Here is a 14,151-nt window from a genome sequence, read left to right on the forward strand (position 1 = left end):
TGGTGATGATGGTGGTGATGGTGATGGTGATGGTGGTGATGGTGGTGATGGTGATGGTGATGGTGGTGATGGTGATGGTGGTTGTAGTGATGGTGATGATGGTGGTGGTGGTGGTGATGTTGATGGTGGTAATGATGGTGATGGTGATGGTATAGTTGTTGTGTGATGGTGGTAGTGATAGTGGCGGGGATGGTGGTGATGGTGATGTTATTAATATTATTGGTGGTGGTGTTGTTAGTGGTAACTCTAGTAATGGTAGATGTGGCAGCAGCTATGTAACCTCTGATTTTTGTTCCATAACTGGGTACAGAGATTTGAGAAGTGCTAGAAAAAGTAAATTTTGTAGCAATAAAAAGCTGTTTTACTAACAATAGGCCTGTTTCTTTCATTTTTCTTTTTTTCTTTTTTAAATTGCTACCCAGCACAATTTCTGGATTAAGTGTTTGTAATTTATCAAGAGGTCAGATTTTTCAAGCCATTCTGAATGCGAAGATGCTGAGTGGAACTGGTATTTCCAAGGTTGCCCATCTGCCCATGGAGAGGAGGGAAGCCTATAAATTCAGAACAGCAATTCTCTCCCAGCCAGGATGAGTTAACACAGTCATCTGAGGGGCTATTAACAGATAAAAGGATTGTTTGTGCAACTGATTCTAATATGTGCCGTATGGTCGTCTACTCAGTTCCTGTTCTCCAGGCCTCCAAATGTCAAACACGATTATTTTCTACTGGTTAGAGCTGAAACCAGGTGTGCAGGGAAAACCTAGGGTATCCTGACATAAACCTTGGCTTTGTGCCATGAAATGAATCAAACAGTAGCCTAGGATCCAAACAACACTGTTAACAGCTGGTAGAGCAGGAAAAAGATTTTAGAATGAAACAGGAAAACAAATTCAACCTAGGCTGCCACTGCAAAAAGACCGGCCATGTTTCCTTCCTCGAACCTACTAGAAATCAGAGCTGCTGAGTCAGATAACCTTCAACAATTGGATCTGAGACCCTCAGATCCAAGGGAAAGAGAGGGATCAAGCTGATGTGTACCCAGTGCATCCTATAGTACAGGCATAGTACGGGACTGAGAGTCCTAGATCTATTCAAGGCATCCACAGCAAGGACAGTTAACTTCCACGTTAGAATTCTGATGTGCATATGGATACACACATACAAACACACACTCATACTCACAATATTGAAGCAAAGAGGGTGGAGAATTTGGAGCCAGGCAGATCTCGTGCCCCAGATATAAGTACCTCCCAGAACTTACAGCCTGGGTGACACTCAGTAATTTGATCTATACCTTTAAGTCTTAGACTTCTAATTGGTAGAATGGGATTAAAACCACCATACCTCATAGAATCCTTGTGGGAATTAAATGAGAATCATGGCTGCAAACAATTCCCTAGGAAAATGCCTGCTATGTGGTGACTGTTCAATGTTATTTCCTTTCTCCCTTCTGTTAGTTCTACACCTTTGAAGAGAGATTCCATTTTTAAAATGTGTTCTTAAAGTAAACGAAGCAGTCAAGAACACCATGAGATGAGTTGGGGAACACTGCCATCTTTAGTAAGATGGGACATCTTGTTGGATAGGATCACCTCTCTCCAGTCTTCATCTATTGATGAGACGGAAGAGAAACCAGAAGATATTGAGAAAATGATCAGGGGAGCCAAAGAGACTGCCACCTGCTGTGGGAAGAGCCATGACAAAGATCTAAGTGGCCTTGAGAAGGTCATTCCTGTTTCTGGACATATTTCTCACTGTGAGTCTCAAAGATCCCTGCTGCCACAATGCTGCTATAGACATTCCAAACTTCACATTTCTTTGCAATGTGTCACAACATACAATTTTTTAAATCAATTTTTCTTTGGTTTATCTCCCAGAGAAGATGAAAAATGATGTCTAGGCAAGTTCAGCTGAGACTCAGTGTCACAGAGCAAGGCAAGGCATAAGAAGGGACCACGTTCTCTTCTCAAAATGAGGCATTCCCTGTGGAAGGTGAGAACCCAGCTGACCAGCCACCCAGTTCCGAATCTTGTCCTCTTCTCCCCACTCACTTGTGTCTGCCCAGACAGCCAAACCCATGTGTTCCCTAACTGTATGAGATTATATTAATGCCATTACATATTTAATTAATGCCATTATATATTTATGTGTATTTTATATGCATATTCATATTATATTTATAACTATTTTACGTCTATTAAATATGTATGTTTTTATAGGTATGAGGCACTCTTCTCATTACTGTGGTTACAAAAATAAGTAAGAAAAAGTCCTTCCTCTCAGTCTTACAATCTATTAAAGAAAACAAAAACAAATTCTCAAATAAGAAAAATATCAGATAAACCTTCAGAAAATTAAAATGGGCTGGTGTAAGAATAACAGTGATGGCTGTTTTGAAGTGGATGATTAGCGCATGACGATTTTTTTTTATTGGAAAAGTGAGCCTCCTGGGAGCTCTGGAAGGTCCCCAAAGCTGCAGTGGCCTTGAGCCAGGCTGGCTCTTCTGCTGAAACATTCCAGATTCAGAGGCAACTGCAGCATCTCTCATTTCAGCGAGGTGACTGCGCTCCCTGATCAACCTCCTTAATGCCTAGCTCAGACGACACGCAGGAAATTAAAGCCTTGGAAGGAGAAATGCAGCCCTTCTCTATCTTTCTGCCTGGTGACTGCTACTGCCCTCCAGAAGGCTGGCGAGCGGGCTGGCGTCTCCTACAGCTCCGGGGTTGGTGTGGAGCATGCCTTGCTCTCAATTCTCCCTTTCCCCATGTCAATGTGGAAAAATACCAGCTTTGTCCAAAATGAATGCATTTACTTTGCCGAGGATTATCCTGTCTGCCTGTTGCTAATCTCTACAATGAAGGGTGTGGGTTCTGCTGCCCGCCACCCCATGCTTAGTGTCTGCCTCTCCGTGCCCAGGTTCCTGCCTGCCATCAGCCGTCAGCCTCATCTCTTCCCTTTGTGCAGACTGAGCATGTGCAGTAACGCCCAGGAGCTCTTCTGAGTGATGTTTCAATTGAAGTTGATGAGGAGGAAATGACAGGTCAGGGCGAGGGAAAGAGAGAGATAATTTTTTGAGTAAGTCATTTTGTCTCGGGTTTTCCTGACTCAGCTAGAGAGCAACTGAACAGGAAGCTGCTTCCAAGCCCACAACATTACAATTTGTTTCTACTCCCTTTTTCTTCCTAGATGCAGGCACTGAGCTAGCAATATCCATAGGACGGAACACAGCCTGAGTCAGGGAATCACCCATGATGACTGAAAGTCCATGGGACCCCAAAACCCACTTGCTCATCGTCCTTGATTCACTAGAGGAAGCAGAACCAGTGGGGACACCCTGTGCTAATGCTCCCACCATCCTGCCTGTCACTCTTGGTTCACTCTCCTCTGCTAGATGCTGGGCCTTTCAGAGCACAACTTCTGCCCTTTCCTCAGCATGCCCACCACCTGGCATCTGGCCTGAACCAGGATGGGTGCTCAGAAGCCCAATGCTCTGCCTGGCCCCTGCCCCTTCTCAGTGGATCACCTGGAAGCCTCTTAACTGGCCTCCTTCCTGCAATTTGTTTTCAACACTAGAAGACATGAATGTGTTTAAGACGTAATCTGGGCCCTGCCACTGTGATCCTCAAAAGCCCGCAGTGGGCAAATCACAACCAGAAATGTATGAGATAGGCACATCCTGAACGTGAATTATTTGATGCAGCTTCAAGGAGTTTTCATAGATTTAGGCAAAATGATGATAAGATTCCTTCTCTTTTGGAGACAACATACTGAAATCTTTAGAAACAAAATGATGTGATGATTTTAGGACTTGCGTTCAATGAATTCATTGGTAGGTAAAAGTGATAACTTACGAGTGTTGAGTGGGTTTGGGGTATATGAAGGTTCATTTCACTCTTTCTACCTTTGTGTATGATCAATGATTTTCATCAGAAAGCACTGAAAACATGCAAAAGCTCCATCAGTCACTGACAGTAAAGCCAAGTCCTTATGATGGCCATGAGGCCTGACATGAACCTCATCTTCTCCTGAGGACCCCTTGCTGGGTCCAGCCACGTGGACCTCTAGGCTCCAACACCCCAAGACTGCGCCTGCCCCAGGTCCTCAGGTCCAGCCGTCCCCTCTGCCTGTCAGGCTCTTCCCCAGCTATCAGTTTGGCCAATGTCCTCACCTCCGGAGAGCCTGTTCAAGGAAAATTGTCTTCATGGGGCCTTCCTGTGTCACCTGCTTACATGCTATTATGTCTCTTTCCCCCTGCCTGCCAGAATATAAACAGCATGAGGGCAGGAGCTTCCTTCTTCTTCCTGAACTCTACTCACTTGTCTACAACAACGCCTGGTACCCAGTAGATACAGGAGAAATATTTGTGGAATGGATGAATTTGTGGAAGGAAGAAAAGGTGAGAAGAAAAAGGGAAGGAAGGGAGAAAAGCAAGTAAAAGAAAAACAGCAAAAAATTGGAAAAGGCAATACAAGAGGAAGAAAAGAGGGACTGGCTGAGAGTCCCCAATACGATGCCAGGTGAGCCTGAACTAGAAGCCATGTCTGCAGCCATTTTAATTACACCCACGAGCTTCTAAACTGAAGAGGAAGAAGTCCGAGTCAAAGGTGATGGGCAGAGGCAAGTGTGCAGAGGCAGGATGCCTTCGCTAGGGAGCACTTCCCATATCCAAAAGGCTGATGTCAATGCTCCCATTGACTCCTGCGGAAAACCCACTCGCTCCTGCAAGGCCACCTCAAACATCAACTTTTCCCTTGGGTGTGATGGCTTCCAGCCTGCACCCTTCGACACACACACCCCACCAGCAGCCTCCCTCAAGCTGAGATTCGTCTCTCCTCTGAACATCTGTCATCTTCATCCGTCTCCATTGAGGTCACCTGTTTCTATGCACTGGGCTCTTTAGCCAACCTGTGAGCTCGTGGTAGCTGAGACCTTAATGTTTTCAGAAAATCCCAAAGCATTTAGCGGAATGTCTGTGCATCACAAGAACTCAACGTGAGCTTTTTGACAGACTGACACATGGAAAGAATGAAGGGAGAAAACAAGAAGTCAGGCTTTGGGGACACACAGTCCCCCCCGTGTACAAATCCCTGAGGGCCCATCAGTGGCTGTGCTGTATCCGAGCCTGTCCTTCATCTGCAGAATTGGGGATGGCAGGGCTGTTATGGGAGCTGCCATGTAATCGGAGCTCAATGAACACCATATCCTACCTCTGCCTATCATCGCTGCACCCCAGCCACTCACCCTGCTTGCTTCTCTGGATCTCCCTGTTTTATTCCTTAAATCTCCAGACCTGGGGCAGTGCCCGATTTCCAAGGCCTGTGGGTGTGTTAAGCTCAGACCAAGCTAAGCCCCATTGCATGAGTGGCTGGTATTGCTCAGAAAGGTAAAAAGCATTTCTGAAGATGACAGCAGTCACCTTGGGAAACACACCCAACAGGCTTAAAGAAACTGTGTCTGAGAAGGCGATATGGTTTGCCTGTGTCTCTGCCCGAATCTCATCTTGGCTTGTAGTTCCCATAGCTCCCATGTGTTGTGGGAGGAACCCCGTGGGAGATAATTGATTTATGGGGGTAGTTCCCCTCATACTGTTCTCGTGATAGGGAATAAGTCTCGCAAGATCTGATGGTTTTACAAGGGGAAACCCCTTTCACTGGGTTCTCATTCTGTCCTTGCCTCCTGTCACGTAAGACATGTCTTTCACCTTCCACCATGATTGTGAGGCCTCCCTAGCCACATGGAACTGTCAGTCCATTAAACCTCTTTTCCTTTATAAATTATGCAGACTTTTGCATGTCTTCATCAGCAGCATGAAAACACACTAATACAGAAGGTATGAGCCTAATGGGTGAGCTCTGGGCAAGATGTTCCCTTCTTGCCTTAATAAATTAGATAAAAATGTAGATTTTAAAAGCCTTCACAGTCATCTTTATATAAACAGTTTCACCGATCATCTAATTCTATTTTGGAAAAGTAACAATTGCCCAAGTTCAATGCAAAATGAGAAAAGCTTCACATAAACATTAATTACATAAATGTACAAAGATTGTTGTTTCTCTTCAGACCGTGCAGGAGCATGTTGAGAGAATGGCAGCCATGTCAGCTGTCACATCTTGCTGCCCACCCAGGGCCACGTCCCTTAACGAGCACTTTTTCTCCTAACAGGATAGCCAGTGGTGATGCCTTCCCCACAGCAGCAAGAAGTAAACTGGCCTGGAGAGGCTAGGTGACCTGCTAGCACACAGCTGCGGAGTGTGGAGCAGCACTTCAATCCTGGTGCGTCCTCTTCCAAAGTCTGGGATCCATCCAATTTAAGGGGGAGGAAGACACCTGGCTTTGACCCACCTGACTGCCTCACTTGACTGACAGGGAAACTGGGCCGGGGCTTGATGCTGAATGGGAAGCGAGGGCAAGTGAATCTCTGATATGGTTTGGCTGTGTCCTCACTCAAATCTCTTCTTGAATTGAAACTCCCACAATTCCTACATATCATGGGAGGAACCCAGTGGGAGGTGGTTGAATTATAGGGGAAGGTCTTTTCTGTGCTGTTCTCATGATAGTAAATGAGTCTCACAAGATCTGACGGTTTTAAAAATGGGAGTTTCCCTACACAAGCTCTCTCTTTGCCTGCTGCCATTCATGTAAGCTGTAACTTCCTCCTCCTTGCCTTCCACCATGATTGTGGGTCTCCCCAGCCATGTGGAACCTCTTTCCATTAAACCTCTTTCTTTTGTAAATTGCCCAGTCTCAGGTGCATGTTTGTCAGCAGCATGAGAACAGACTGATACAATTTCTCTCACCCAATCCACCTTCATGATGCCTTTCCCCATCTCATCTAGCCTTAAAATAAATTATCTGTAGAATCTTGAGAATTCAAAAGGGCTATAAGAGGCACAGGTCTTTGAGAACCAAAGACTGAAGTTAACTAGTGGGTAAGCACAGGTTGGAGTCAGTGCTGAATGAGAAGAGCAGGCCACCCCCTTTCGGAACTGAGAATGTGAAGTGAATCCACAGCAAAATATATGGCACCATCCATGTCACTGAGCTACAGATTGTCCAGGCTAAGAGAGGCCATTGGTGGGATAAGGGCTGCCTCTGTCAGATGCCAGGACTCCATTCCCACCCAACCTCAGTGGTGAAAAGCTCCAGAAGCAGGAAGCCCACTGGTCCCTGGAGCTACCTGCCCCATCTGTGGATGCCTGTGGCCCTCAGATTGTTATCCATGTGAACTAGTAAAAGGTGGCACATGCTTAAGGGTTACAGTTCAACAAATGTGAGCTGACTTCCTACCCTGTCCCAGGTACCTTGATGGGAACCAGGGACTCAGAGTCAAGTCTGGCTTTCAGTCCAGTTTGCTGTGGGAGCATCGCAGAGGATCAGGGAGTAACCCCAGCATGACTCTGCAACCCTCAGAAAGTACGGCATCGTTTCAAGAGCTGCACTTACTGGTGCATTAGACCCTTCCAGGGTGTAAAGTCTAGATAGGACAACAGTGCTTAATTAAATTAAATACGCTGATATATGATATTCCATAATAGCACAAATACATTAGAGGCACAGCTGTAACTTTTCTCACTTTTCTCAAGACTTAGCTCAAATATCATCTCCTTCAAGAAGCTCCCCAGGCTGGGTCAGTTGCCTCTTCTCTGTGTACCCTTGGCACTGGGCTTCCCCCCATGGGGCTGTGATCACCCAATGGATTTATGTCTCTCTATCTATGACTCCTGGCAGACAACAGACTCATCTCCATGTCCCTGATGCCCAACTCAAGGCAGAACACAGTAGAACCTCAACTGTGTTTGATGAACCGAGTCCAGCCCTGCATCCTTCCTCAAATATTCATTTCAAGCCCCTGGAAGTGATGCAGTCTATTTCCTCTGTGTGACATTATAAACTAGGGACCAGTTTATAATGTCATACAGAGCTGAGGAATCACAAAGAAAAGAGAGTTTACTTACTCGGAGACCTTGCAAACCAGGAGGTCCATCCCTGCCTTCTGGGCCTATTGGACCCTTTAGGAGGGAAAAAAGGGAAAAAGAGAGAGAAACATAATGGTAAATGCAGGGCGCAATGGCATAGCTTAGGCTTTAGACTCTCACCTACACCGGATAGTGTAATGCCAAACCATTCCGATGGGGAAATTGGGAGGTCCCATTCTCTCAAACATCTAACACTTTAAAACGTGTACATCTATCTGATCTGATTAAGTATGTTTAACAGGATGTGAGCAACGTAGTTCATACTTTACGCTGAGTACTGCAAGCATCCAATAGCTTGCTTTAGTAGCTTGCACCAAGCATGCAGAAAAGAATTGTCTGGAACTAAGTGTCTTTGATTCTAAGCCCAGTGCCCTTTCCCTGTAGTTTCCTGGCTCAAAAAGAACTGGCATAGATTATCTGACTCTCAGGCAACAGTGATATGCAAAACATGATCACCTGGACAAATGAATAAAATCGCCTAGGAAAGATCAATTCCAATTAACCAAGGAACACTGACGCAGGGAGGGGTTACACTGACCCCATTCTAATCCTCCCCCCTCATCCTGCCTCAATTCTGCCGCATGAGCTCAGGCAAGTCACCTGGTGTCGTTAAACCTCAGTTGTGTCATCTCTGAAGCGGGGATGATACAACCACCTAGTAAGCAGTTATGAATGGGTTCTAAACCTGGGGCACGGCACCTGGGTGCCCTGACCGCACCCTGATATATACCATAGAATGAGGCATACCACGGGAGTGAGAAACCGAAACCCTAAGCTTAAGCTGTGGCTCTATCGCCACTTCTGGGTGAATTTGGCCAGAAGTGTCCTCTCTGTACTTCAATTTCCCCATCTTCAATAAATATTATTTTCATAATTATCATACTAATAGCTACTGCTGCTAAATTTTGCATAACTATACATGGACCTAAAGCTGCATTTAGGTCCAAGGTCTTTTCTCTTAATAACACCATGTAAATGAATAAATAAATGGACAAACTGCAATAATTAAAGATGTGGATCTCTCTTCCTAACAAGGAGATTCTGTTGAGCTCAGGACACACAGAAAGAGAAGACCCTAAAGGCATGAGTTTAAGGTCAAGAAATGCCTGGCATTAATCTACATGGCTGGCCCTTTAGTGGCCCCACTAGACATTGGCAAAACTATCAGAGCCTGTTTCATCTTGGCGAAAGGATGAAAGATGCCAGCATTTGGAAGCAGAATGCTGAACACTGTTTCCATTTAGAGAATGGGATATATTTTCCTCTCTCTGGGATTGCTGAACACAAACTCAAAATTTTCCATTCTCGACAGAAGTCACTGAAGCCAGCTTCTCAATTCAATTCAACCCAATGAATATTTAGAAAGCAACTGCTCTGGAGAAGGCCCCGAGCTAGGTGCTGCCGGGGATTCAAAAGCAGATAGAAACGACAATTGATATTGGCATTGGTCTCAGTGAGGTTCCATGGTGCTCTGCTTCAGACAGCAGTTCATTGAACCTCATAGTATGTTTACATAGGAGAAGATGCTGCTGCTGCAGATTTCCAAGTGAGGGGTGAATCGAATGAGGACTGGAGATTAAGCAATGTCGCCAAAGACACAAAATTACTTGGTGGAAAAATTGGGCCATGAATTCAGATGCTCTGGTTCCTAATCCCAAGTGCCTTCCACGACCCTGTTTCTCTAAGTTCACGCTGCAGTCAGGTTCACTTGAGTGGTCCTCTTGAATACCTGCTGCAGGGCTATCTCTACAAGCATGCATCAAGTTCCCACCACTTAGTAAGCCCTGTGGACTGAGAGATGGGAGAGACATTGGTCCTCACCTAAAGAATCTTACAGTATCGGACCTCTCATTACTGTTCTTCTCTTAAAAAGGCCTTTAGTTGGGCTGTTTGCTTTTGGAACACTCCCAGGGGAACCTTATCACTAACATCATGTGTTGTACTAAATCTCATTCTGTCTAGGCTCGAGGACATCTTCAGAACCATGGGCAACCCTGTTGGGCATCAGGCTAAGATAATCTGAATTTTGAAAGTAGGTAGGTTCGGCCGGGCATGGTAGCTCACGCCTATAATCCCAGCACTTTGGGAGGCCAAGGTGAGTGGATCACAAGGTCAGGAGTTCGACACTAGCCTAGCCAACATGGTGAAACCCTGTCTCTACTAAAAATACAAAAACTATTCAGGCATGGTGGCGTGTGCCTATAGTCCCAGCTACTCAGGAGGCTAAGGCAGGAGACATTGCTTAAACTCAGGAGGCAGAAGTTGCAGTGAGGCGAGATCACACCACTGCATTGCAGCCTGGCAACAGAGCAGGAACCTGTCTGAAAAAAAAGAAAAAAGAGAAAAAAAGAAAAAAAAGAAAGAAAGTAGATTCAAGACCCTCCCCGTGCCCTATATAATGGACCCTAGAAATGGTACAGGCAGGAGGTTCCCATTCATTATCTAGAAACTGCAAAAGTTTATTTGCAATTATTTCTTTTTCACATAGCTTCTTCTTGACTCTAAGGCTGCCTCCTGTGTTATTCCATCCCTGTATCTTCCACCTTAGTATTTTGCTTGATATAAGGTAGGTGGTCACAAACATTTGAGGTTTCTTCCTTGTCTCCCTCCCTCACTTATTACAACAAAATCCACATGAAGGGTGAGGACTACCCATATATTTCCAAATCAGAAAGAGCCCAAGAAGGTTGTGTCATGATTAAGCAGGGCTAGCCATCTTTAGCTTCTTCTTCTTTGGTGGGGGTCACGAAGTAAAGTAATTCCCTTTTACACAGCTCAGAGGAAGTATTGTACACTCCGTGGTGAAAAGAGCAAAGGCTGCACGGTCAGATCTGAGCTCCAGTTCAGTTCTGCTTCTCAATAGCTATGTGACTTTGTGCAAACCACTCAATGTCTCTGCGCCAATGTCTTCGTTGGTAAAAGATGAAAAATAACATCTTCACCCTTGCAGACTTAATATGCATATATTTGCATAAGAAAACATACTATAGTATAGACCTTCAATACTTGCCAATAATAGATATGAAATATACATGTATATATGCATAGAAAAGTAAACACTGAAACACACTGCATTGCCTGCATTATCTAGTTTAAATCTCTCAACAGTTGCAATTGTGGGCAGCTCTGGAAATTGAACCTGGATTGAACATAGAGATGTAAGTTAGATTTTCTGATCCAAAATCTTTGATATAAAATTATTTTAATTTTACTAGAATTAAACATCCCTTGATTTCCTTCTATTTTTACCCCAGCAAAAACATATAAATGTATCCTAATAAATAGCGGGCCTCAATAGCTTAATATGAATCTGATTTATATTCAGTTACAAGTCAGTGATTTTATTTCTTTCAGTAAAATACAGTAACTTGAAAGCAGCAACAGCACATCACCAGAAGAAGCAACTTTAAAGCAGGAAGCCTGTGGAGTTTACTGTATTCTTACTAATTATCCTCAGTATCTGAACTCACATCACAAAATAATCACAAGGGCCCTTTGGATGGCCTCTTCCAAAGTGGTTATTTACATATCATTAAATTCTTAACAGAGGGAGAAAGCAAAGGTTGAAATGTTTCAGGCCACTGCAAAGTCAAAATTGAGCAGAAACATGGGGAAAGTGAGTGCACTGGAAATGATTCAACTGGCATGTAAGTGTGCAGTTTTTTTGTTTTTTGTTTTTGTTTTTTTAGACAGAGTCTTGCTCTTGTTGCCCAGACTGGAGTGCAGTGGCACAATCGTGGCTCACTGCAACCTCCACCTCCAGGTTCAAGCTATTCTCCTGCCTCATCCCCCTGAGTAACTGGGACTACAGGTGGACACCACCTCGTCTGGCTAGTTTTTGTATTTTTAGTAGAGATGGGGTTTTTAGCATGTTAGTCAGGCTGGTCTTGATCTCCTGACCTCATGATCCACCCGCCTTGGCCTCCCAAAGTGCTGGGATTACAGGCATGAGCCACTGAACCTGGCCTCAATATTTTTGTTCTACTTTATCTAAAAGAAAATAAAACATCAGGCTGAATCCCCAGAAACCCCCATCATGGCCCATTTGGGACCGTGGAAGCTGAAGGCAGGGTCCCAGCACTTTAATCCCATTCCACCCATGGCTAACTGCATGATGTGCAGAGAATTATCCCACCTCTTCCAGGTTCAGTTTCTCCTAAGTGAGATGGGACCACAACAGCACCTCCCACTCAGGTGATGTGAAGGCACTTGAGATAACGCCATGCTCAGCCCTGCGAATGACTATGATCTTTCAAACCCAGAAATGGGCAGAGCAAGCGCTCTGCAGGAGGGGGACAACTTACGGGAGCGCCTGGAGGCCCAGGGGGGCCTTGGTGACCTCTGGGTCCTGGAGCTCCCTGGCAATACAAGCCAAACACATGTTAGTCATGACTTTTCCACCATATGATCTGGCCCAACAACACCCACGGCCCTTTCCTGACTCAAAGTTTCCTTTCCGAGCTCTTGACAAGGAGCTGAGGTATGGGAGTGGGCATTGCTTTCCTGGCAGAAAGGCAACTGGAGTCTGAAAGGCTCCATCTGAGCTCAGCCTGAGATCATGGTTGTGGCTTTTCTGCTTCTGCTGTGACGTATATCCCCATTTGAAGAGGACGTGTGTACCTCTTACCTGTTCTCCTTTCAAGCCCTCTCGCTGCACCTGAGGGACAAACCAAGCATTAGCAAAGGTGTTGGCATTTCCTCAACCACAGTCAACCTCTCTCAGCTCCACTAAAGACATTCATTCACAGGGCATGCTGTCGTGCCATGCCTCCTGACTTTTCTCTGATTCTGCCCCGTTTTTAGTGTTGAAAGCCTTCTCTTCATCCCATGTCCTTAGAAGAGCGCTGCCTTAGTCTTAGAGGTGAAGACTCCTCCAACAACCCAGGTCCACCAGTGCCTGCATCCACGATTCCGACCACCAGTGACTCACCACAGAGCCCGGTACCCCAGGCGGCCCCGCAGGTCCCACATCACCCTGCGCAGAAACAAGAAGCATGTCAGCATAGTCACTGGTGCCGCCTTCTGCAGTGGCCCCGTCCCATTCCGAGGCTCATTCTTGCAAGCCCAGGGGAGCACACCCCTCCTTGTGCGCCATCACACATATCTTTGTTTCACCCGGGCCTACTTTCTTGTGATATTTTTAGAGTTCTGGGTCTGATCCTCATCTCCGCTTCAGACCAGAATCCTCCTTGTGAGCAGGAGTCTTATTTTCTATTTTGTGTGCATCCAACCCAGTGCCTAGATCTGGGTCATGTTGGACAGGTTCCATGAACACCTCATGGCCTTCACCAGCCTCTGCTGCCTGAGAGCAGCCTCCTGAGCCCCTGCCTGCATCGGCCACTGTCTTTGCTCTCTGAGAGCCGTGAGGATATATGTTGGCATATCCCTTGTGCTAGGTTCATAGCTCTGCACAGTCAGCATTCAGTAAATATTTATCAAATAAATAACTAAAAATGTGGCACTGATTCTCATCCATTTTCATGAAGTCACTTTATACGCAAGACTTGTCTCCTGCCTCCTCCTGCTTGGCCTCCAGGTCCTCTGGGCTACGATGGCTCTGGCCTGACCAGATGACCCAGGGTGTGCACTAAATCTCGGTCCTAAATGAAGCATATTTGTCAATTTTGATCACAGAAATCTTTAGTGCTACTTCTACAGTGCCTTGTGGCTAAAGCAAGAAAAAAACTTTACAGCCAACGTCTCCACACATGATGTGGGGACAGAACTTTTTCTTTTACCTAGAGCTTAGCCCAGGGAGCATGGGAAATTCAAACACTGTTGATAAATAAGCTGATAAATGAATAAATAATTGCCAAATAAAGCTGAAGGCATTTCTTAGATCTTAAGGCTAGGGAGGAAGAGTGAATGGCTACAGACACACCCTCACTGCCTTGGGGATTATATTCCATGTATAGGAAATGTTTCTTCAAAAACCAAATGGATATATTCACAATGTGTCTTCCAACTGCACTGTCTCCCATCCCTCGCCAAGACTTGGAAAAATCATGTTGTTTTTCATAGCATCAAGTGTTTTTCTAAAAATCCCAATTAATCATGTTTTATGTCAAAAGCCTTGAGTGCCAGTTTTCTTTATCGTATCTTCCTGTTTTTCACATATAAAAATTGAGCTCTGCCTCAGAAACATTTCTCTATTGTGTTTTATTCTCTCCATGCT

General features: G+C 45.2%; 1 protein-coding gene across 2 annotated transcripts in view; it reads right to left on the reverse strand.

Moving 5' to 3' along the window:
• Positions 1–14,151, reverse strand: part of COL22A1 (collagen type XXII alpha 1 chain) — a 317,529-nt gene that overhangs the window by 148,490 nt on the left and 154,888 nt on the right. For both annotated transcript variants that reach the window (XM_032254428.1, XM_032254418.1), the window contains exons 19-22: positions 12,907–12,951; positions 12,604–12,633; positions 12,281–12,334; positions 7,956–8,009 (exon numbers count right to left, since the gene is read on the reverse strand). In XM_032254428.1, coding sequence (XP_032110319.1) covers positions 7,956–8,009; positions 12,281–12,334; positions 12,604–12,633; positions 12,907–12,951 — 183 coding nt within the window. The remainder of the gene's footprint in view (positions 1–7,955; positions 8,010–12,280; positions 12,335–12,603; positions 12,634–12,906; positions 12,952–14,151) is intronic.

This window comes from Sapajus apella, unplaced genomic scaffold (genome assembly GCF_009761245.1).
Source record: "Sapajus apella isolate SASKATOON/1434 unplaced genomic scaffold, GSC_monkey_1.0 scaffold3, whole genome shotgun sequence".
Lineage (NCBI taxonomy): Eukaryota > Metazoa > Chordata > Mammalia > Primates > Cebidae > Sapajus > Sapajus apella.